At 42.3% G+C, this 26140-nt stretch overlaps 2 protein-coding genes across 5 annotated transcripts in view; both read right to left on the reverse strand.

Annotated features, from left to right (window-relative positions):
* Positions 1 to 11063: 11063 nt before the first annotated feature.
* LOC147638880 (uncharacterized) lies at positions 11064 to 13371 on the reverse strand. The gene is made up of 3 exons (XM_086784162.1): positions 13090 to 13371; positions 12876 to 12993; positions 11064 to 11123 (listed from the first exon to the last, which is right to left on the reverse strand). The coding sequence occupies exons 1-3, from the start codon at positions 13353 to 13355 to the stop codon at positions 11064 to 11066; spliced, it is 444 nt and encodes a 147-aa protein (XP_086640288.1). The 5' UTR covers positions 13356 to 13371.
* Positions 13372 to 25184: 11813 nt separating this feature from the next.
* LOC147638881 (telomere repeat-binding factor 1-like) overlaps positions 25185 to 26140 on the reverse strand; it is a 133389-nt gene continuing 132433 nt past the window's right edge. For 2 of the 4 annotated variants that reach the window (XM_086785265.1, XM_086785285.1), the window contains exon 7: positions 25185 to 26069. In XM_086785265.1, the coding sequence (XP_086641391.1) occupies positions 26020 to 26069 (50 nt within the window). In that variant the 3' untranslated portion in view covers positions 25185 to 26019. The remainder of the gene's footprint in view (positions 26070 to 26140) is intronic. The other 2 variants (XM_086785294.1, XM_086785276.1) reach the window with 2 other exon arrangements.

The raw sequence follows: 26140 nt of genomic DNA on the forward strand, positions 1-26140 counted from the left end.
CATGTGAGGTAGCTCGGTTGAGAAAGCTACGTTATAGATTTGGGTCTATCAGTGGATAGACAAGTTGTCATTTTCTGTGACAACATTAGCAGTATACAGTTGGCCAGGAATCCAGTTTTTCATGCTCGCACGAAGCATATAGAGGTCCACTATCATTTTGTCAGAGAGAAGGTTTTGGCAGGAGACATTGATCTTGTTTATGTCAGCACACAGGATCGGGTCGCTGACATCTTCACCAAAGCATCGGCGGGTACAGAGAAGCTACGTAGATTCAGGGCTTTGCTTGGTGTACATGAGATGGAGTTGAGATATCGAGCTCATCTAGTGAGGCAGTGGACATTGATGACCCGCCTGGGGGATAGGCCCCACACTTACACTACTGGCATGGTTGGTGAGATCATGGGTGATATGTGGCCAGTGGGATGACAGGCTGTGTGACAGCCATTCTAGAGAGACTGGCAAAGTTATAGCGCCAGCTCATTTAGTTGGGTTTACACTATAGAGAACCCTAGTATGTATTTGGTTGAGTACCTTTTCATATGGTGTGTACTCTTATCTTTGTATATGGTGTGTTGAGTGTTGTGTGAAAAAGAAGAAGATTTTCAGCCTCTCACCTTGTGTGTTCTCTTTTAGGGTTTTGCGAGTGTGTGTGTGCTTACAAGAGCTCAAGCTCTCTTCTCCCCTGCATCTTTTCAAAAGCAATGCTCACCAAGAAGCTGAGATTGATGAATTTTCTCCTAGTTCCAAATGCTACTTAATGAAGCAAGTCTACTCAATCAACCAAAGGATACAATGAACTCTACACAAGTATGATGCTAGTGAACTAATCACTCAAACACCCACTCAAACACCCACACACTCCTCACATAAAGGGAGCTCCCAAGAAGGGTAGCTATGATACCATGTTAAAAGACATGGTGTGAGCTTAATGATTGAGGGAATCAAACAAGGAAAATAATCATCACATAAGCAAACTCAAACCACTAGAGCAACACATGCCACCACTTAGATAATAATGAGGTAATCGATGTGAGCAATAGAGTGTACTCAAGGTCACCACAAGCATCACATATAAACACAAGCTAATGGAAAATGCAAAGAGTATTTCCACAAAGGACCACTTAGTATATTGATCACTAAGACATTTCACAAAGAATGGGCATTACACTCTCCACTTAGCTCTCTACTTAGCTCTTGATTGTGTAGTATAGCCTGTTTATATAAGCTCAGATAAAGGAGACACCTAGGGCCCATGAATCCCTCCACCTCCCTTAGATTTCTCACCACACTCACCTAAAAGGTGATGCCTCAATCATAGGAACGTATTTACTAGACCTACACGCACTTACTCTAGTAAATGAGCCTTCTAACCCTAGAACAAGATACTCTAAGGTATTACTAAAAAGATATCGCACTAAGAATGGATGCTAGATCACATATTTCCTAACACCCTCCCTTGATCAAGCATCCATACCACACGCAGGGTGTGCTTGGATCATATTTACCACTAAGATAAAAAATGCCCCATGGGCTATAAATGTCATACAAATGTAATGTCACCAACAAATGTAACATGCTAAACGTCTTGAATATGAGCTTGTTTCCACCCAGGCCATCTTCAAGAAAAAGTCATCACAAAGAAGTCACAAGGTCGATGTAGGCACCACCAAGGTAGTCATCATGAATTAAGTCCCATCTAGTATATAAGAATGAACCACCATCAAGATAAGCAGTCGATGAAGTTGACCATCACAAAGGACCATGATCTCACATAGAGACCATAAGGAAATATCACCAAGGATCATAACCAAAGAGATGTGCACAACACATGTGCTCACATAGAGAATGTCCCACAAAGGTAACACAAAGATAACCACCAAGTAGAACTCACAAGGTATGCACATGATCTCCATCTCACACATGGAGAATATCACACGCATCATCTCGAAGATTGATCCAAGTCCTTTATAACATGAGGGCATTACAAAATGTTGTTCAAAGAGTTCACATGGTGATGACAAAACCACCTCCCTCTCACACATGAAGTGCCTAGAGCCACCATGATACTCACAAAGTAGAACCACCACTAAGATATCGTCACATAGATGCATGGCCACATAGATGAGGTCGTATAAGCTCACATGGATAAAACTCACTCAAGCCCTTATACCAATCACAAAGAAATGGACATCCCTTTATATCACTAGGGCATTACAAAGGGTATTTTCACCTCAAGCTGGATGACCACTAAGGCAATAGATGACTTACACCACACATATTTTTGGTATCTTGTTGTTTTAATTCTAGTGCTCACACACACACACAAGGAATGAGTTTTTCGAAGGGCTGTGAATGAGATATTATCTCTCTTTTCAAGGAGAGAAAAAAATGGAAAAAGAATACCCTTGAATTGTGTGCCTCCTATCAATGGCTTCTTCTACGCCTCGAATCGTACACATGCACCGTTTGGAGGCAAGCACGATGACATGTTGCTACTGTAGGGGAACTACACAGAGCCTCCTCCTTGGTACTGTAGAGAGAGCTCCTCCAGGATAAGAGCCAAGGCTCACTTAGGCCTTGTGATACAACCCGAGAAGCTACGTCTACTTGTTTGTGGAGACCCCAGCTGCTGCACCAGAGCTATGAGTTACAAAGAGCGCATCTGGTTGCTACTGTAGAAGCACCGAGATGTTGCGAAAAGTCTGTGATGTGAGCTCAACACGCGTAAGGCCAAGATGCCTAGTTGTATGTTAGGTCAAGATGCCTATGATGTGTATCTCACATCTAGATGTGTCCTAGACCAAGGGGGGGTGTTGGAAATGTAATGCCTAGATGCACAAGGAGTATGTATCAAGGGAGGGGGTGTGAATGTGTGTGAGCAACCTCTAGTAGAGAGGAGATATTTGAGATATTGTGGAGTTGAGGTGGCATCACTAGTGTCCACTTGATTTGTAACCCTTTGGATATATTAGAGCCACTTTGGAATGAAGAAGATATCTCTTTTTTGGTTCACCAAGTCGTGATCACCTCATTACATACTTGTAGTATCATTAGTGTACTAATCACCTCTTCCTCATGCCCTAAACCATGGCTATCCTCATATTCCATCCACCATAGCCTCTTCTTTGCACATGCATTCATCTCCAAAGTCCTAATCTCAAGTATGCCATCTTCAAGAAAAAATCATCACAAAGAAGTCACCAAGTCGATGTAGTCATCATGAATTAAGTCCCATCTAGTATATAAGAATGGAATCACCATCAAGATTTGATCTCCATCAAGCAGTCGATGAAGTTCACCATCACAAAGGACCATGATTTCACATAGAGACCATAAGGAATTATCACTAAGGATCATAACCAAGGAGATGTGCACAACACATGTGCTCACATAGAGAATGTCCCACAAAGGTAACACAAAGGTAACCACCAAGTAGAACTCACAAGGTATGCACGTGATCTCCATCTCACACATGGAGAATATCACACGCATCATCACAAAGATTGATCCAAGTCCTTTATAACATGATGACATTACAAAATGTTGTTCAAAGATTTCACATGGTGATGACAAAACCACTTACCTCTCACACATGAAGTGCCTAGAGCCACCATGATACTCATAAAGTAGAACCACCACTAAGACATCGTCACATAGATCCATGGCAACAAAGATCAGGTCATATAAGCTCACACGGATAAAACTCACACAAGCCCTTATACCAATCACAAAGAAATGGAAAGCCCTTTATATCAATAGGGCATTACAAAGAGTATTTTCACCTCAAGCTGGATGAACACTAAAGTAATAGATGACTCACACCACATATTTTTGGTATTTTGTTGTTTTAATTCTAGTGCTCACAAAGGAATGAAACACACACACACACACACACACACAGAGGGGGATTTTTTTTACGAGTTTTTTTTGCCGAGCTTTTTGGAGTAATGAACAAGGAGTTCGAGCTTTGCAAAGGACCATGAACTTACTATGAGCTTTGTAAAGAACCAAGAACTTACTTACATATAAATAACAAGCTTTGAAAGATCAACAATATAAATTTCAGTCTTTTAAAGATCTAGTCCATAAAAATATTAATTACAAAGTCTTTTGATCCACATCATACTTATTGATATAATTACATATATTCATATACCTATCTAAATTCATGCACCTCATACATATACACATACAAAATATACATATACATACATATATACATGCAAGAGCTACCTACATACTAACATATATACATACATACATACATACATACTTTCTTACTTAAATATAAAAAACAATCCTTTAAAAATAAAAAATGTATATATCAATCTTTAAAGTTCCAAACCATGAAAATCTGGATTATAAAGTCTTTTGATCCACATCATACTTATTGATATAATTATATATATACATATATCTACCTAATTCATACACCTCGTACATATACATATACATACATACATACAAGAGCTACCTACACAGTACTAACATATATATATACATTACATACATACTTTCTTACTTACTTAAATATATAACACAATCTTTTAAAGATAAAAAATGTATATATCGATCTTTAAACTTCCAAACCATGACAATCTCGATTACAAAGTCTTTTGATCTACAAATTATAGCATTTTTCTATGTGTCATCCCGACCTAATGAGAAATCTCCCACACATGCTTTGGCTACCTCCATGTCATTCTCTATCCCCATATAGTGCCTTTTTAACTCTTGGCATATGCACGTCCCAAGCCTCCACATCCCGCAACAAAAACGTCCAAGACACCATCTCCTTCACTTGAGAAGGTCTCCACTAGCCACCTACACAATGAAATGCAATCATAAACGTGCATCTAAGTATTTTGAAAAAGTAGCTATGAAAATGAACAGAATGAAAATTGTCTCACCTAAAGAACATAGGAGATCTTTCTGCACCACCTCGAATGTAGTGCTCCAAGACCATCGTGCGTTGGAATGGATGCTTCTTATTCTTCTCAAAAATGAAATTTCGTTGAGCATTGAATAACTTCTTTGAAACATTTTGCCCAGCTTCACGATCAATACCATAACGAGAAAATATTATGTTTGGATATCCATATCACATAACATGTATACATAAAGGAAAATATTTGAGAGATTATGACTTATTCGTTCTCCATTCTCATACAAATAACTTGATTCCACATGAACAGACATTGTTCGATGCATGACCAATCCAACTTTCTTTCCCATGGAATATATTTTAATAAGTTGATCCATTAGACTCAAACACACAAACCAACCCTTATCAGCCCCACAAACAAACCAACAAAACTGAGTGTGGCACGTATCAATGATGAAGAGACTTGATTCCATGAGGGACACCCATCTGTATCTACATCAACAACCTGTAAACCTGTAGGAAAGTCAGCCCATACGAGGTGAACCACTGTATTTGAGGGAGCACCTCTATGAGATAGAGCCTTGGGAATCTTCATCAAGAATTCTTCCACACTACATAAAAGATTTATGATGTTTGGTTTTGGTAAAAATAACTTGGAAAACTAATTATATGGTGAAATTATTCTTTTTACCTATCTGCGCCCTCCAAAAGAGTGTGGACGTCTACCAACAATATGTGTGAAGAACATCTCTCACCTGCAAGTAAACAAGACAAAAAATGAGATGCATTTCGAAAGCACACACTTCTCAAAATAAATTTGTGATGGAAAGTACTCTTACTAGTCATGTCCATGATGTCACGTTTTCCTGACACCTCCCCCTCTTGAAGATGCTCTGGAGGGTCTCTCTCTTGATCTTCATTTGTGGGGTCTCCCTCTTGAACATCATGCATAATGTCAAGACATCTCTTTGTTCGCCTCTCACGTTGATGTATTCTCTTGGTGTGATTGTGGCACTTGTGTGACAGTGGTGTGGATGGTTTTGGGGCCACGCGCGAGGATCCAACTACTACTGGAGACTGGGTCAAGTTTGTTGGCTGCGGGGAATGTATTCTAGAGTCTTCTTGAGTTGGGGGCTCTCTTTCAAGCTCAGATTGGCAATTCTTAAATTCTTCAAGAAATAGATCAAGATAATTTAGTAAAAAGGTAGAAATCCCCAGACCTTTTTGTATATGTATATGTATGTAGATGTATATGTATATATACATGTATATGTATGTGTATATGCATATGTATATGTATATGTATGTAGGTATGTATCTATGTATATGTATGTAGGTATATGTATCTATTTATATGTATATGTATGTAGGTATGTATATATCAAAACTTAACAACGTTTCTTTAAAATCTGATATGCCAAACCTTAAATGTAACATGAACTATGTATGTACGTTGTGTGTAGTTTTTTGGGAACCTCAGACTCAACTTGTACATGTGTACATGAGTGCTGTTCGTGTTGTGGTAAAGTCATGGGAGCACCCATTGACTCGGTGTGGGTGTCGTGGATGCGGCAATCAAGCTAGGGGCCTTGATGGAAGTGTAGATGAAGGAAAATGTTGAGATTCTGGAAGCACAGCTTGTTTAGAGGGTTGGCTGGTGATGATAGTAGTTGCTTGGTCGTCTTGAAGTATGTGCACATCCAAGAAATAGGATGGGCATCGAAGCTGTGCTTGAAGGTGTATGGAGGCTTGGGCCATAAAATATTGGTATGGATAAGTGAGCATTGGTGTAAAAGGAAATAATATAGTGGCCATTTTTCAAAATTAAATAAAATAGAAAAATGAACGTGGCTGGTATACGTGGAGGTTTGAGAGGGCTGCCAGCGTGCGAATTCTCGAAGGCTGGCGAAGCATGGATGGCGGGCTTGTTGTTTTTGGGAGGGCGCAAGACAGAAGAGAAGGCCCCGCGTGTGTTTGTGAGGGCTAGCTGGGGAGCGCCGCCTGGGTGATAACAGGTGTAGAGCGGGGAGGGCTCTTGGGGTGCTACAGCAGGTGTTTCAGAGAAGAGCGCAGCTGCAAGTAAGAGCCACGGGGGGCTCTCTAGCACAGGTGAGGAGCGCAGTGTGGCAGCTGCAGAGAGGTGTGTTGCTGCGAAGGCTGCTGGGGAGCGCTGCCTGTGTGGATACGGCTGGGAGCAGACGGGGAGAGAGGGCCGCAGGTGTGCGAAGGTCACTGGGGTGCTGCAGCAGACAGACGAGCCAAGGGGGGGCCTCTTGGACGTGTGTAACCATAGGCGCAGAGTGTGGGAGACCTTGTGAAGTGAAGCAAAGCTGGTGAGTCAGCGCAACTGGAAGAAGAGACGACCTCTGTTTTTGCAGGGACAGTGGATTCGGCTGGGAGCCAACGGGGAAGAGAAGTCCCGTGTGTTTTTGTGTGATGTGTGCAGCCACCCACAGGCGTGAGAAGGCGCAGCTGTATGGGAGCCGCCTAGGAGTTGCTGGTAAAGACTGAGACGTCGCCCAGGTGCAGAGAAGGCTCCGTGTGAAGGTGAGTGGGGCCTCCAGTGTGAAGAGGCGAGTGCAGCTGGCGGGAAGCTGAGGAGCGCAGAGTTGAGCGCCTTGAGGGGTGGACAGGTTGCATGGGTTGGCGTATAGAGGCCACCTTGTAAAAGCTAGGCGGACAGAGCCGCTTTGGTTGCAGCAGAGAGAGGAGCCAAGAGAGTGAGCCGCCTAAGTGCACGTGTAAGGAGGGGTTTGCAGAGAAGCTGGAAGTCGTTATGGGCTGGCGTGTGGAGGTGCTGGCGGTTAAGGCAACGTGGTGAGTGGCCACCAAGGAGATGCTGGGCTGGTTGTGAGACAGGTGGGTAGCATAGAAGACGTCAAAACAACGAGTAGAAGCTGGTGAGCGTGGAGGGCATGTGTAAGAAAGAAGCAGAGGGCTGGTGACTATACAGGAGAGGCACAGCCGGAGAGGTGAAAGTAGTGTAGCAAAGAGATCTTCAGCTGAGGTGCAGTACAGAGAAGGGAAGAGGTCGGCTGGCTGCAGAGGAGCAAGGAGCGAAGGGATTTGGAGCGACCAGGAGCTGGAGAGGGCTGATTTGGAGTGGGTGCTGATAAAGCTGGTGTCTGGGATATTTTGGAATATCCACCTCTGTAAAGGTCAAGGTCCTTTCTGAAATATGAGTCTTGTTCATGCTCTTTGGTCTGGTGTTCTGGTGTGTTTGCATGCGTGTGTGGAAGTGTGGCATGCTATAAGGGCGTAGACAGCTCTACCGCTTCCGTGCCATCACTTTTTGGTGCCTCCACAGAGGAGCAGATTTCCTCTAGTTTGTGAAAGAGAACAGGGACTGTGTGAAGAAAGATTTGGAAAGATGGCTCAGGATTTTCCGGAGTATTGGGGATTGCCACAGGAGAATGCAACCAGGTTTGTGGAGAAGATGGAGTTTACAGCCTTGATGAAAGACAGGGCAACCCCGGAGATCCTTTCTCGGATTTTGGCTTATTGCTTGCAGGGTGATGCAAAAGTATGGCTACAGATGTTTGTGACTACACACAGGAACATTCATCAACAGGATCCTGAGTACCGTGTAGTCAGAGCTGCATTTTTGGCACAGTTTGTCCATGTGAAGAGTCCGAATGAAGTGTGGAAGGAGTTGTGTAACATTCAGCAGAAGGACGGTAAGGATGTGGATCAGTATCTGATAGAGTTTGGTAGACTGTGGAGTCTATGGTGTGAGGCTTTGATTCCTGAAGTACCCCCGCAGATGATAAAGAGGGAGCGGTTTGTGGCTGGTCTAGAGCCAACAATCCGTCTGAAGGTGGAGCTGAAGAACCTGGATAGCTTTGAGGAGGCTGTCAGAGTTGCTCGTGAGAAGGAGTGGAAGGTGAAGCGTCTGAGGCAGATGGGAATGCAGGAAGAGCCAAAGAGGTTTGTGAAGATGCCACAGATTGAGAGTATGCATCCTGGAAGAAAAGCTGCTGTTGTTCCTAAACAGGAGGATTCTTTGAAGAGGGAGGTTCATGAAGCAGTGGAGCTCATGAAGTCTTTAAGCGTGAATTGGATAGAGTCTGCAGGAAGAGGACGAGGCATAGGTGATATGGGAAGGAAGACTGATGCATCATCTGGTTCTGAAAGAAATTCAGCAGATATTGGAAGAGGGAGAGGGTATCCGTGTGATGTGCAATGCCGGAATTGTGGTGAGTGGGGTCATATTAGTCCGCAATGTGAGAGACCAGCCAAAGCTAATGGTGGTATATATCAATTGTCTTTGGGAATGAGTGATAGGGTGATTGGCCCTAATATGCAGGTGAAGGAAGCAATTCAGCCCAGTGTTTGTGAAGCCCATAAGGTCACATTTGGAGAGCAGGATATGGGACAGATTAGCCTGTTGGAAATGAAGAAAGATGAGGTTTCTGGAATCACCCCTGAAGAGCTTCCAGAAGGTGAAGAGGAGGAGGATGGGAGTGTTAATGACGCTGTGGATTGTGAAAGTGGTGTTAAAGCTGTGGAGCCTAATGAATTTGAGTATGGATATGACTTGAATGACCTCTTTAATTCAGAAAAGAGTAACGACTTGTAGGTGCCAATACTTCAGCCAGTCAAGGTAGAGAGTGATGATCAAGATATTACTAATGAAGATGCTGTGGATGGAGTATGTGTGGATGATCTGGGTGATGAGTTGGATATTGCAGCCTGTGGTGAGAGTGTGGATGATGAGCTGGACAGTGTACTTGATAGTGCACTGGATGATCTGTTGGAGTTGGCTTCCTTGGAGAAGACTATTTGCATGCCAGTTGTGCAGCAGGAAAGGAGTGGTGGTGTGACTGATGATGAGCTGGATGCTACTTTGGATGATGATGTGATGGATTCTGGATGTGCGGTTGCTGATCATAAGGTGTGTGTTCCTTGTCATGCCCAAGAGAATGAGTTGGTTGTGAGTGGTGAGGATGCATGTGAGACTATTGTTGTTGGTCAGGGGGACCAAGATGCTTTGCCTGGGAGTTTGGGGAGCTTGGACTTGGTAGGGATGCCTTTGCAAGATGTGGAGAATCTTGAAGGATCGCCAATGGTCTTGAAGCTGGAGAAACTGCAGGAAAGCGACAATGATGAGTCTACAGTGCATGAGGTTGCTATGTGTGATGTTGATGGGCTGAAAGGAAATGGGTGTATGGTGAACACACCACATGTGGATGCTCAGCATATGGATGAGCGGTTTGGTTATAGCTTGAGTCTGGCAGTTAGTCCAGAGGGAGAGTTGGAAGCCAATGATGTGGGTGGCAGATTGGATGACCGTGAAGTGGGAGTTGATCAGATGTGTGTTTTATCGGTACATGACTATGAGTGGGACTCAGATGTGTCAAAGGGGAGTAGAGGTGAGGAATGGTTGTTTCCCTCACAAGGTTATGTAAGCTGGTCTGGAGGAGGAAGTGCAACAGTAGATGGTGAGGATGCCGTATGTGCAGAAAAAAGGGGGTTGTTGAGAGTGGAAAGCCATGACAGGGTGTATCAACAGTCGTTTGATAGAAAATGCTGGAGGAATTGGAAGGTAGATACACCGAGGTTTCTGTTTGCTCCAGGAGGATAAATGGTTTCTGGTTGTACAGCTGCTGGACATAAATGTCTCAGCAGAAGTAAGGGGGTTGCTAAATATGTGTGTAGTTTTTTGGGAACCTCAGACTCAACTTGTACATGTATACATGAGTGCTGTTCGTGTTGTGGTAAAGTCATGGGAGCACCCATTGACTCGGTGTGGGTATCGTGGATGCGGCAATCAAGCTAGGGGCCTTGATGGAAGTGTAGATGAAGGAAAATGTTGAGATTCTGGAAGCACAGCTTGTTCAGAGGGTTAGCTGGTGATGATAGTAGTTGCTTGGTCATCTTGAAGTGTGTGCACATCCAAGAAATAGGATGGGCATCGAAGCTGTGCTTGAAGGTGTATGGAGGCTTGGGCCATAAAATATTGGTATGGATAAGTGAGCATTGGTGTAAAAGGAAATAATATAGTGGCCATTTTTTAAAATTAAATAAAATAGAAAAATGAATGTGGCTGGTATACGTGGAGGTTTGAGAGGGCTGCCAGCGTGCGAATTCTCGAAGGCTGGCGAAGCATGGATGGCGGGCTTGTTGTTTTTGGGAGGGCGCAAGACAAAAGAGAAGGCCCCGCGTGTGTTTGTGAGGGCTAGCTGGGGAGCGCCGCCTGGGTGATAACAGGTGTAGAGCGGGGAGGGCTCTTGGGGCGCTACAGCAGGTGTTTCAGAGAAGAGTGCAGCTGCAAGTAAGAGCCACGGGGAGCTCTCTAGCGCAGGTGAGGAGCGCAGTGTGGCAGCTGCAGAGAGGTGTGTTGCTGCGAAGGTTGCTGGGGAGCGCTGCCTGTGTGGATACGGTTGGGAGCAGACGGGGAGAGAGGGCCGCAGGTGTGCGAAGGTCACTGGGGTGCTGCAGCAGACAGACGAGCCAAGGGGGGGGCCTCTTGGACGTGTGTAACCACAGGCGCAGAGTGTGGGAGACCTTGTGAAGTGAAGCGAAGCTGGTGAGTCGGCGCAACTGGAAGAAGAGACGGTCTCTGTTGCAAGGACAGTGGATTCGGCTGGGAGCCAACGGGGAAGAGAAGTCCCGTGTGTTTTTGTGTGACGTGTGCAGCCACAGGCATGAGAAGGCGTAGCTGTATGGGAGCCGCCTAGGAGTTGCTGGTAAAGACTGAGACGTCGCCCAGGTGCAGAGAAGGCTCCGTGTGAAGGTGAGTGGGGCCTCCAGTGTGAAGAGGCGAGTGCAGCTGGCGGGAAGCTGAGGAGCGCAGAGTTGAGCGCCTTGAGGGGTGGACAGGTTGCATGGGTTGGCGTATAGAGGCCACCTTGTAAAAGCTAGGCGAACAGAGCCGCTTTGGTTGCAGCAGAGAGAGGAGCCAAGAGAGTGAGCCGCCTAAGTGCACGTGTAAGGAGGGGTTTGCAGAGAAGCTGGAAGTCGTTATGGGCTGGCGTGTGGAGGTGCTGGCGGTTAAGGCAACGTGGTGAGTGGCCACCAAGGAGATGCTGGGCTGACAAGTGGGTAGCATAGAAGACGTCAAAACAACGAGTAGAAGCTGGTGAACGTGGAGGGCATGTGTAAGAAAGAAGCAAAGGGCTGGTGACTATACAGGAGAGGCACAGTCGGAGAGGTGAAAGTAGTGTAGCAAAGAGATCTTCAGCTGAGGTGCAGTACAGAGAAGGGAAGAGGTCGGCTGCAGAGGAGCAAGGAGCGAAGGGATTTGGAGCGACCAGGAGCTGGAGAGGGCTGATTTGGAGTGGGTGCTGATAAAGCTGGTGTCTGGGATATTTTGGAATATCCACCTCTGTAAAGGTCAAGGTCCTTTCTGAAATATGAGTCTTGTTCATGCTCTTTGGTCTGGTGTTCTGGTGTGTTTGCATGCGTGTGTGGAAGTGTGGCATGCTATAAGGGCGTAGACAGCTCTACCGCTTCCGTGCCATCAACGTATGTACGTATGTAACATGAACTATGTATGTATGTATGTACAAATTTGTAAAAAATTTGGATAGCATCTCCTTTGTATTTTCTAAAAAATCCTAAAATAAACTTCAAAACTTAACAATGTTTCTTTAAAATCTAACATGCCAAATCTTAAATGTAACATGAACTTTGTATGTATGTAGAAATTTAGTATATAATTTAGTGTATGTATGTAGGTATGTATTTATGTATGCATATGTATATGTACATATATGTTTACATATGTATTTGTATATGTATATATCTGTATGTATATGTATCTAATATGTATATACATATGGATTGTTTATATATATTTATATGTATGTATAGGTATATATTTGTATAGGTAGGAAGGTTTACATATACATATACATATACATTTACATGCATATAATTCAGTAGAAAGCAAAAAAGTACCTTTTTCTAGGAGCTCCTCACTTGGAGGCACATGATTTAGAGGATAGTCCAACCACCAAGGACATCTCTTATATTCCCAATCAGAAACCCCTCTCTCAACCCATTCCTTCGGGTACATTGTTTTTGAGGAATTTGGATCTACCCATTCTTTGATTGCTTCCGTCTCTTCGTCCATTAGACCTTGGCCAATGAGTAGCTGCACCCACCTACATATCCAAAATAAAACAAACAGCACTAAAATATTTTTTTTAATGCGTATATGTATTTTCTGCAAAAATAGAATTGCATTAGAAGATATATACCTGTAGACAACCCTCTTTGCGGCATTCTCCACCTCAGGTTGCTTTTGGTCTTCCTTCACTTTTCCAATCTTTGCCCACACCTCATGAAAGACCCATGGTATGTGTTTCGATCGCTCCTCTTGCACCCATTGCATAAATGGTGGGACGTAGATAACATCATCATATACCAATAAACCCTCCAAAATAGAGTCCGCCTCCCCTATTAGCTCTTCCCAATACAGCTCTTTCTTCATATGTAGCAACATCTTTTTGTTATCCCCAAACATCTCCGAAATTACCTTGTCCTTTTTGCCCTCCCGGTCATAAGCATTTGAAGCAATTCCGTCTTCTTATTTCAGCATCATACCAAAGCCATAAGAGATTAGATGTTAAGGTTAGTTTATGTTAAGGGAGGTTTATTGACATGTGACATACCTTTGAGTTGAAATCTGAGATATGACGACTGTGTAGAGCTTTTCTTTGGTCAGAGCAACCAATCCCTTCTTAGACCAATCATAGTTATATACGAGTTGAAAGAATGCATCACCATTGGATGGGTTTACAATTATGAGCATCTTGTATGCTCTATCTCGAAATGTTTGCTCTATACCACGTATGGCTTTCTCACATTTTGTCTCATATTCTTGCAACCCCATGGCATGTCTATCAATGCATGATATAGCTTGCTTCACCGCAATTTCAAATGGTCTACGTATAATGAAAAGGACTCATTATCACTCACACGATTAAAAAACATTGATAATCCGTTTATTAATAAAAGATGGAAAATGCAAACACTACCTTCCACTGTGCCAAGATTGTAGCTGGAGCATTGTACCATTGCTCTCAACTTCGTCGCTCCAAACTAAGCTCCATTAAAGTCCACCTCCTTACATCTTCACCAAGGTAGTCCAATATGGATGATTTGTCCGTCATTCCAAATCGTTGAAACATGAAGATCTCATGTGACAATGTGGGTGTAACACTAGTGCGCACCAATCTGTTGTAAAGAGTCACAATGAGCCAAGAACTTAATAATGATTTCATAATGTCCGTAATTAAGTAGAGAGAGATCACTTACTCATTTTGAGATCGCAAAGCCAATAGAAATACCAAAAATTGACATTTGACCCGGACATGGCGTGAGGGGCTATGAGACCAAGCTAGAGAAAACAAAATAAAGATATTACGATATATTACTTTTAATGTTGCATAAAATCACTCTATGGCATTCAAAAGAACATACCTTCGCGCACTCGAGACATCCATGCATTCACACGATGATTGCCATCCCAAACAAGAAACTTCTTACCACTGAGATCCTCCCACTCAGTTCCTCTGATTTCATCCTCAAATCTGTCATGTTGTACCACCCAGTTTGGTCCCCATTCTTGCAAGTCTATTTGTGTGACCGCGAAATACATAGAGCTTCCGGGACGTGTAAGTGAAACTAGAAAAGGAGGAGATGCATCGACATAGCCATGGCAGTCAAAGGAATCACGAAACACCTCAAGTTGGCTAGAAACTGTACGGATGGCTTCATTTGGAATTAGCCTGCATAAAGGGACCAATGGGGTAGAGGAATTGTGTTGCACAAAAAACTTAGTGAATACATCACCAAGCAATCCCAATTCAATAGATTTTCCAAGAAGCCTTCTATGGGTCTCCCCTTGAGTGACCAGTACTAGATTCAGGCATCTTCGTGTGAGTTGGAGGAGGTGAGCTCATTTCGTTCTCCAACACAAGCGCTTCTTCCTCAATGAACAAGAGAATTATGCGCTTTTGTTTCCTCTCTAACAGGAGATACATGTGAGGACACAGGTGTCCGTGATTGAGCTTCCTCGCGCTAAGAGTCAAACAAACATGCCCAGATCTAAGTGAGTATCCCTTGTTGTCTGTAAGACACACACACCAAGCCCAAGTAAGCATATCTAAAAACATTAAAACACAATCTCAGTAGAATCTTGGCTATTCACATCATATACCTTTCTTAGTCTTTGCCTGTTGTTTTCTTGCTTTTCTTGGAGCCATCTCTCTCTCTTTTGCCCTGAATATGAGTAGCAAAAAGTTTGAGCTGAATGATAGATAGAGATGATCAACCTCACACATAAACCCTACTTCATGTCTATAGGAAAACATCAACCTCACACACAAACCTTACTACATGTCTACGAAAACATTCAGAATGGTGAAAGCTCTAGAGGCTAGCACACAACTTCAAAGAGTAGATCGTAAGCTCACAAGGTCGGATACCAAAACCAAGATCGGGCCGTAACTATAGGCCCTATTCAAAGAAACCTCTAGGAAAGAAACATTCACCCATCGTCAACTAATGGGCCCCACTCTGCTGGATCAACCATGTCCAAACCAGCCCCAATAGTGCTAGGCCCATCTAGTTTTTTGGAAACCATAGAATTGGATTGGACGTAGGGAGTATTAGATTACTTGAATAAATGCATGACAAATGTCCCCAAATAAATGTCCAAACTACAAATAATCATAAGGAAAAAAGATGTGGCATGTTCTTAGAGCACAAAGACACAAAAGAATTAAGGAGCTAGCAAGAACCACTATAGGAAGAACTGCACAATCTTGAGGAGAGCATAAGCCAATCAAGCTAACAGAGATCCAAGAGGCCAAGAAAGGGCTAGGACAAGAGGCCTCCTCCCCCTCACCATTGCCTCATCTCCATCCTCCACCTATAGTAGCCGAGGGATACTACCAAGGGAAGAGTCAAATATGGGTACCAAGGAAGGGGGGTGACATTCATTTTTAAAGGTATCCTTAAAAGCTTAAATAGGGGCCTGTTAGTAAATCCCTCGGAAAAAACAATACCTATCTCTGTACAAGTGCCATAGCAACAAACTTAAAATCATAACAGAGCTGAGCATTGTGCAATATACCCCTTGTCTGCAGTGCAAGACTATGCCCGAATAAGGTTGAAACATGTTTTACATACATTGTGAGGAGGTTAAGCTTCAATGTTAAAATAAAAGCCACACAAATAAACAAAACATTGTAAGTATGTTCAGCTTATAGTAAGAGCGCACATAATATCAACGTTGGCTTGTAGCATCTCTGATCAAACTATCAACCACAGTAACTATGAACAACAGATGTAAATAACCATGAAGTGCTTGACCAGTTTTCCATGCAAAAAACAAAGGCATATATCTTATATGTCCACCTCTTTAATCTCAACCATCCTCTCCAAGCACCACTTCATTTCTTGAAATGGGAGAGTCTTCGAAAAAGTGAAAAGATCCTCCATTCAGCGCCACTTCATTCATAAAATCCTCAAGCGCCACCGCCTTCTGCCTCCAGCTCCGCCGCGAGCGGGCTCTCAAAGTGCCACCTCCATCCATGCCTTGCCCCCGTTGCTCCGGCCTCTCTAGGCCCCCGGCAGAGCCGGGGGATGGTCTGCACAGAGCCAAGGGATGGTCTGCACAGACCATCCCTTGGCTCTACCGGGGGCCTGGAGAGGCCGGGGCAACGGGGGCAAGGGAGGCTTGGATCACTGGGGCCATCTTCTCCAGCGCCGCCAACTCCAACACCTTCTCCAGCGCCACCTCCAACACCTCCAACACCTCTGCCGCCACCTCCAAGCCTCCTCCAGCGACACTCGGGCCATCTTCTCCACTGCCGCCACCTCCAGTATAGCTGCGCGCCTGAGTTCCTTCTACTTCACAGGAGAGAGAATTGAAATCTATGCTGCCGCCTGAGTTCCTTCTACTTCACAGCAGAGAGAATTGAAATGAAAAAGAACATACTTCTTTTCCTTCGTTCCTGAGTTGAGAGTATCCACACCCTAACCTCTTTTCCTTCGCAGCAAAATACAAAAATGAAATGAAATACATGTACCCTAAAATATGTGTACCATATATGTGTGTGTGTGGCCTAAAATATATATAGCCTAAAGATAGATACATACATACACACATATATATGGCTAAAAATGTATTAAGCTATATGTATTTTATTACACACACACACACACACACACACATACACACACACACACAATTTCAATAACATAAATAATAGAAAAGTTTTAAAAAAGTATGCCACATATATTGAACCATTGAAAAACAATTTCAATAACATAAATAATAGAAAAGTTTTAAAAAAGTATGCCACATATTGAACCATTAAAAAATGTATGTGTGTGTGTGCGTGTAGCCTAATAGATATATAGTCTAATATATCTATATATCCTAAAATAGATAAAAGGCTAGTCTCTTTGTAAATACACACACACACACACTATAATGCATATATCCGAATAGATTCTTAGTCTAAAATATATATAATATAATATATAAATATAGACATGTGTGTGTGTATTTACAAAGAGACTAGTCTTTTATAAAAATAATACTTAGAACCAATAAATGTATATGTTTGTATATTTTTTATATATATTTATAGATACATATATATTTGTATATTTTTTATTAATTTTTTTTAAAAATTTTATCGTGACCATTCTCAATCGTGATTGCTCCACCTTGTTTTATCATTTCAACCGCCTTCATTCTCAATCGTGATTGCTCCACCTTGTTTTATCATTTCAACCGCCTTCATGCTCAATCGTGATTGCTCCACCTGTTCCTTTGTTTTTATCTTTTCATTTCACATTTTCGTCTCTCCTGTCATTTTCTGCATCTTCGTATTGCCTTTCCTATGGAGCACACTGTTACCTTTGAGTGGGAGCTTGATGGTGGCTGCAGCAAAAATCTCAAACTTTAATACTTCTCCACCAGACCACGCTTGTCAGTCATGGATATCTACAAGGGTTTCTGCCTTCATCACACGCCCTTTCTGGAGTGAAAGCTACTAGGACCAATGGAAGCCTACAGGAAATCATCGCTCATTATGATATGGAGGGCAATAAAAACTACCTCGTAGATATTACTCAAAGTAAAACATATATGCTACAATGTAGTCCTCTCTGTGCCACTGATAGTCTTGATTCTAGTGCTAATGACATTACCCAAGATGTCCGACATTTGGAGACTTCAATGGAGAAAGAATTAGGGACACAAAACACCCATGTTCATATCTCGAGCTCCTCCTCTGAGAGTGACTTGAATGGCTCAGCAACTGTTTTGCAACCAAGTGAAGGCACAAGCAATCCAAAAGGTTCAAAGCACAATATCTCTCTGAAGATGAATGTATTGCTTTTCAAAGAGTATACTTTCAGTTCTTCGTAAGAAGGAGCAACCTTGTCTTCTACGTTCATTGTTGGAAAAAGTTACTCGAGTCATCCAAGTCCAGGAGGTGCCAAGACATTATGATGGTGATTTCATCCAAGAGTTTCCACCAACATATGGCAAAATAGAAAAAATGGATGGAATGGAGCAAAAATATGATGGTCACCTATGGACACGTCTAGTAACATCAAACATGTTTGTAAGTTATACCGTGCGTATTAGCTATTGTGTTGGTACTTTGGAGTGCCATAGGCTCAGCTGTCCTTTTTACTTGAATAATAAAAGGTATAACAACACCTTCTTTCATGGACATCTGACAAAAAAGATTGCAGTTGGACTTCTGACAGAGGATGAGAAAACTAAAATAGTTTGTCACTTTTGTCGCAAAACTGCACACTGTGTGCAAGTGTGTAGATGTGTGTATTACGTAATGCCTCGTGACACAACTATTACAAGAATGATGCTCCACACTGGGCTGCATGAACATCCAATTCAGCCAGGAACTTCAAGGTCAATGTTGGAGCGCGTGAAAATGTTTGTTTCTCAAGTGTTGAAAGCCCAGAGAAGTGCAGGTCCTCGAAAAAATACAGATGGATATTGTGAAGGATATGCTGTTTTCCTCCATGATGATGAATCAAAATGATGAGCTACCTACAAGTATTGGGGATCATGAGCTCTGCAATTTTTTGGAGGAGTTGAGTACTCTTGTGGAAAACCAGAGGTGAGTATTCATTCTGTAACTTAATTATATTTAGATGTATTTTTCTAAATTCGGTCCTCTTTATTGTGAAATTATATTTTTTAGGTTTAGACGCATTGTATCCCAGGAGAAAAGAAAATTGATGCCGGCAGGAGAGGGCTTTGATAGCATCCTTCTTATACAGAGAAGATCTCGCTATTCATTTATACAAGGTAGCCGTTTCCCAGGACAAGGTGGCCCTGATGACAAATGTTATGTCTTTAAGATGTCTTTGCGAGGACCAACATTAGGCGTGGACTTGGTGAATTGCATGCGGTGTGATAGTGGAGGTGACTTGTCAAAGTTCTGGGTTTTGTTTGATCACACTCATCGAGTTTTTGGTTGATCAACAATGGCTTGTCATGTTTACGACCCAAGGTGAGACTACATACTTCAATTTTTTCCTTTCTTTCATTTACCTTGAATGATAGCTGACTGAAAAAAATTCTCTCCAAAATCCTATAGTGTTCAAGAGCTGTTGACAATTGCCACATGCGAAATGAAGGAGGATACAAAAAGCCAAGTACTATTTTGGAAAATGCTGAATAGCACAATGGAGCAATGTGGTTATGCACCCGCACACTTCTATGGGTTTATGAAGCAAGGTCAAATTGGTGTGTAGTTAGGACCGTTTTCAATGGGGATCCGCACAACATTATGGAGGACAGGGAACGAACGTGCTTATTCCATTGGAAACAAAGTTTGATGAAGCATGCTAAACAATGCGTGAAGGCAGAAAGTCGACAACACCATATTGACTTGTGTGAAGAATGGAGATTGGCAACCAATAAGGAGTCAGCTTTCTTAAAAAGTAGAGATTCGTGAGTGGTGGCGAAATGGACATGTTCATGAGGGAAAACTATCAGTGATGGATACGTGGATGAGTTGGTGGGAAGTACGAATAGCACATTGGGGCAACCTCATGTCAAGGGTGAGAAAATTTTTGGAGAAATGATATGTTGTATGGATGTATTTGCATTGGAGTCAATTTTGTGAATTCATGTATGAAACCTCTTGTGCGCAGGTGGTCTTAAGCTCGGTGGATTTAGCACAAACCCCTCGAACAAACTTATCTGAAAGTGTACATGGGAGTTGGCTTGCTGTTGGTGAAGGATACAAGAAAAAGGTTAGCTTGTATGATGCGTGCATTTCAGATATGGCAAACGCTTTACTACAAAGTGCAAAGCAATATGCATATCAGATGGGGAAGCAGGTGAGGGACCAAGCTTCAGTAAGTTGCTGGACAGGGTGGCAGCAAGGTCAAGACCGACACCACCACAAGTGGCTCGCATAGTCTATGAAACAGTAGCTAATACTCCTATGTATGAGGAATCAAGGCCTCTACATGGAGATAAGGAGACTATTCAACGGAAGAGGGTGAGGACAACGGAAGTAGACCAATGCTCACATCGTCCAGGTTATGTCATGCAGAGGAGACATTGTCAAAATCGGGGAACAACAAGAAGAGCAAGTTTTGGAGATAGATCTAGAACAAACAGTGCAGCAAGTCACACTTCAAGGGGAGGACCAAAAAGTCCAATGAGTGGAGGAAACAAAGATGTCGGACATGAAGAGCCTAAACAACATTATGGCACAATGAGCGGAGGACAAATGCATGTAAAGGAAGAGACCGTCGGACGCACAATATGGGCCATTAGATGAACCCCATTGAACTCAAAAATCAAATGTTTGGGAGGTATTGATGGAAGACTTAAGTGCGACTCATACATACAGGGAAGCTCTATTGGAGTTGTTGCCCCTGGCTTCTACTCAGAGCGATGACATCCTGGTCTAGGAGGACCAAAGGCTCAAATGATGTGGTTTTGTCCTTCAAATGTTTCACACACATGGCATGTAGATCCAAACATAATATACAAACTATCATACCCAGATATGTGGAAAGTGGATGTTGGGACCAACATAACCAGCCAAGAGGTAGAGAAATTAGTGAAGGCACGGTTCAAGTTAGATTCATGAAGAACCTTTTGTGTCAGGGGTGGGAGAAACGTTCACACAAGCAGCGGGCAACAAAGAAAGTGACAAGAGGCCACATGATGCTACACAGAATACAAAGAGATCAACCAAGTGGAGACATTGGATTTCCAAAGAAGCAGAAAAGAGGATTGGTAGTGCCGAGGCCATGACAACGACAGTTCTTAATGAGAGTGTAATGCAGCCGTCCTCTTACTCTATTTTTCATTTGGCATGTGAGTGGAGAGGACTATTTTATACACATCAAGGTACAACCTTGGTGAACATGTCCTGATTTCATGCAAAGAGAATCTAGAGGAAAGTCTTACGTTGCATGTAAGCATATCTATTTTGTCTTCTTGCGAGTTTTGGGATTACATAAGAATGAGGATATGGTAATGCATCAACCGACACTATCACCAGAGGAAGTGGGCAATATACTATCATGTCCTCAAAGCAAGGATGTTTGTGCCTATACTTAAGCTTTAATCAAGCCTCTCATGTTTGTGCCTACTTAAGCTTTAATCAAGCCTCATGTTTATGCCTACTTAAGCTTGTAAGGAAATGTGAAGTCAATCTTTTTGTAAGAAAATTTGAACCAATATTTTTGTCTTGCTTTGGGATGGAGTATACTGTCACGTACTCTAAAGTCTTATTGTAGGTAGCTTGCGACGCTATGGTAAAGGAGTTGTACCAACCATATATCTTCTTGTAAGGAAATGTGAACTCAATCTTTTTGCAAGAAAATATGAGCCAGATATACTTGTTTTTACTTGTGTTGAAATAAATATTGAAAGAAAGGTACATAGATAGGTATGTTTGTGCCTATATTTAAGTTTCTTTGACATAAAATGTGTGTTTATATGTGGGAAGGTAGGTAGGTAGGTATGTAGGTATGTATGTATGCATGCATGTATATGTTTGGGAGTATGCATGCATGCATGTATTGTACAAATGTGTGTATATATGTATGTATATATGTAGGAAGGTAGGTAGGTAGGTAGGTAGGTGTGTTTGAGAATATACATGTATATATATATGTATGTATGTGAATGTATTTATTTCTCTTTCATAAATACTTACTATATAAAAGCTCACCAAAATGTATCATTTTTCTTACAAGCTCGCATAAAACTATCTTATCTTCAAAAAGCTCACCAAATAAAGCTCGCAAAAAAAATCAAACCCACACACACACACAAAAGGAATGAGTTTTTTAAAGGGCTGTGAATGAGATATTATAGGAGAGAAAAAAATGGAAAAGAATACCCTTGAACTGTGCGTCTCCTATCAATGGCTTTTTCTACGCCTAGAATCGTGCACATGCACCGTTTGGAAGCAATCACGGCGACGTGTTTTGCTACTGTAGAGAAACTACATAGAGCCTCCTTCTTGGTACTGTAGAGAGATCCTCTAAGATGAGAGCCAAGGCTCACTTAGGCCTTGTGATACAACCTGAGAAGCTATGTCTACTTGTTTGTGAAGACCCCGCCTGCTGCACCAAAGCTCTGAGCTACAAAGAGTGCCTCCGGTTGCTATAGTAGAAGCCCCGAGATGTTGTGGAAAGGCTGTGATGTGAGCTCAACACTTAGCTCCTTGGTGTGGGCTACACACAGTAGGGTGGAAGTAGTGGGAGCTGCCTCACATAATCAAAACCATAAAAACATGTTGTTGTTGCAAGAGAGCTAGACTTTGTAGACTAAATGGAACACTCATAGAGAGTTGCGTTACTAGCTAGCTCAGGATTAAGCTTTCTTTGAAAATAATAATGACCTCCTCTTCTCACACTGAGAACTCATAAAAAATTAGTAGAACAGAGTGCACAAATCTCTTCATGTATAAACTTCTCTCTTCTCTTCTTTTCGTTTGCTCTGAAGTACCTCCTTTTTGAGCTAAATACAGAGAAGTTCTTGACCTCCTCCCTTCACACAGTAGAGAGAGCTCAATCATCGAATATTTGAGCTCTCTTGGCCACCTTGAGGCTCTATTTCAAGCTTGCTATAGCTCACAAGATTTTTGCTTCTTGAAATGGAGATCACATAGAGCTAGAACTCAACTTCACACAGAATTTCTTCACATAGTATAGCTTCACAAGTTATGGAGCTTCCCTACCCACACTAATGTAATGAGGAGAGTGCACACAAGATGTCAATGCACAAAGCAATACTCACCAGGAAGCTTAGATTGATGAATTTTCTCCTAGCTGCAAATGCTACTTAATGAAGCAAGGCTACTCAATCAACCAAAGGATATAATGAACTCCACACAAGTATAATGCTAGTGAACTAATCACTTAAACACCCACACACTCCCAAGAAGAGTAATAGAGGGAGCTCCCAAGAAGAGTAGCTATGGTACCATGGTAAAAGACATGGTGTGAGCTTAATGATTGAATGAATCAAACAATGGAAATGATTATCACATAAGCAAACTCACACCACTAGAGCAACACATGCGACCACTTACATAATAATGAGATGTAACCAATGAGCAATAGAGTGTACTCAAGGTCACCAAAAGCATCACATAAATACAAGCTAACGGAAGATGCAAAGAGGAGAGTATTTCCACAAAGGACCACTTAGTATATTGATTCTAATAAAGTACACAAAGCATGGGCATTATACTCTCCATTTAGCTCTCTACTTAGCTCTTGAGTGTGAGTAGTATACCCTGTTTAGATAGACTCAGGTAAAGGAGACGCCTAGGGCCCATGAATCTCTCCACCTCCGTTAGATTTCTCACCAGATTCACCTACAAGGTGATGCCTCAATCATAAGAAAGTATCTACTAGACCTACACTCAATTATAGTAAATGAGCCTTCTAACCTTAAAACAAGACACTCTAAGGCATCACTAAGGATATCAGATCACATATTCTCTAACAGCCTCTTTACGTTGTTCTGGAATGGTGCGTGTGAATCGAAAGTGACAAATTGACACTAACACACAAGATCACCTAGTCAAAGCTATCTCCCATGGGTTATTTTAGAGACATGCGACATCCCATAGAGTCCATAGGAGGCACCACCTTACGGTGGAAGATTAGAATTGTGGATATGTTTGTTGGACACATGGAGAGTGCACAATCAAGGTCCTTGAAAAATACATTTCTTTACCATATTTACTAGTACTTGCCAAGTGGCGTTTCTAGGAGTTGCTACGGTTAATGCCATTAGATCTTTTGTTTCTTTGTTACAATAGCATTCAAAGGATGCCTATTCCGAAACTTAAAGAAGGCGGTCGGAACTTAAGTCATAAACATGAGTTGACTTGGAGTTGAAGGGGCTTGGCATATCTGTTGACGTTCTCTTTTATGACTAATGAAGGATCTTCTTTACGCCCCAGTTTGGATTCTAATCGATAAATGATCCACATTAGGATTGTACTGTAGCAAGGCGGTCTTCGATCTCTTAACGCGATGGATGACCCATGTGGATTGTACTGTAGTAAAGCGGTCTTCTCCCTCAAGAAAACGGTGAAGAGACGCATTAGGCGTGTAGCTTGCAGGATGGGGGATTGGAGAAGGCCTGAAATAATTTGCAACCCTCCCTGCGACTTCAATTCCCCTTCGTTTGAAACCCTTTACTCAGAAAAATTCGCTATGGGTAGCCTTCTTTAGAAACTAAATTTTAAAGGTGGGTGAAACCCATTAGGGTTTACCTCATCTTGCTGCTATAAGGAGGCTATGGGTCAGGGTTTTCTGGGGCGAAGCCTGAGCAACTGGGAAGTTTGTGAACTTGAGTCGGTGATGCATTTATAGAGCTGGACGAAGCAAGAGCCAGGACTAAATCTCGAACAGAGGTGGGAGAATGTTGGCAGTGCTTCAATTGGGAGCGAACTGAGACGAAAATGTCAGGCGTGGTGTGTTTTAACGACTACTGAAGGGCACGCAATGTACATGCATGCATTATGTATGTATGTAGCATGCACTTATACACGCATGCGTAAGTGCACACCATGTACACAGATGCATTATATGTATAGCATGCACATATATGCATGTATACATATGTACATAAACAAACAATACATGCCTGCATGCATGCAATGTACATCGATGCATGCATGCATGCAGTACACATGTATATATGTCTGTTTGCATGTATATACATATAAATATGCATGAATATGTATAGATTGTACATACATGTGTGTCCATCAACATGGACTTGTACTACACCACATGAACCTTTTGTTAGAACACAATACATGACAAAGTAATCAGGACAAAGATAGGCCTTTTACAGAACAGGTAGGAAATCTGTGGCAACCACTTTAACCTAAAGGCATAGAAGGATGCGCGAGGGTGGTAAGAGGGGTTTTAAGTCAAGGTCTGACAATCTCTACCAATGCAGTGCTTAAAGATCCTGCAAAGCCCTCATTCAAATCAATACATAAAAATGAAGCCTGGCTTTGTACGCACCAGTAAACTTAAGGTGCTTTACAGACCTCAAAAGGATGAGTAAGGAAGACAAAGAAATGGACAGAGAGACTCCGAGTCCATGTGGGTGGCTTTCCTTTCTTGAGAGTTATATTACATGTTTGGTGTAAGCATCCAGCAGGTGTACTCTGGCAGGAATCAAACCCAGGTTCCTGCCCACCAAGTCTAATCCCTCCACTACTAGGCTAAACACCTGTGGACTGATATGGGCATGATTTGATTGGGAAATTCGAAACAAGGATGCGCATCTAGATTGAAATAACCACCTCTAGGCCTATGAGCCACAAAGCTTTGCATATTTACAAGATGTATTGAAGGGGAAACTTCCTTGGGACACCATAAAAGAAGAGACTCCTGAGCTAAAATTGAATTATCAAAGCTCTCAACATCTGCACAAGTACTCCTAACAAGAACCATACATATATACAGAATGGGTGGCTTCCCATTCATTCACAATATAGTCAATTCCTCACAGGCCCAGCTTTCCTTTTTGTTTTTCCGAGACAGATTAAATATATTTAATTGCCACTGTTCGTGCCATAAGCCACGCAAAGCCTGCATGGCTTATTGCACCTGAAAGCAAACTACACAGGCACAGCAACCCCCCCTTGAACTGAAGAGATCATATTGACTGCTGCATCAACAGGTACAATGTTAGAATTCCAAAACTAGAATCCCCACAGCCAAAAAAGAAAATTTACTGAG

This window comes from Cibotium barometz, chromosome 4 (genome assembly GCF_041138505.1).
Source record: "Cibotium barometz isolate CiBa-2024 chromosome 4, ASM4113850v1, whole genome shotgun sequence".
NCBI lineage: Eukaryota > Viridiplantae > Streptophyta > Polypodiopsida > Cyatheales > Cibotiaceae > Cibotium > Cibotium barometz.

What these genes read in the sequence shown, in the direction of transcription:
- LOC147638880 (XM_086784162.1), bottom strand. Translation starts at nt 13,355, where the DNA reads ATGTTTGGGGATAACAAAAAGATGTTGCTACATATGAAGAAAGAGCTG. An exon ending in GCAAAGAGGGTTGTCTACAG is followed by an intron (nt 12,994 to 13,089) that starts GTATATATCTTC and finishes TTGGATATGTAG; the next exon opens with GTGGGTGCAGCTACTCATTG. An exon ending in AGGAATGGGTTGAGAGAGGG is followed by an intron (nt 11,124 to 12,875) that starts GTTTCTGATTGG and finishes CACCTGCTGTAG; the next exon opens with CGCCCCAAGAGCCCTCCCCG.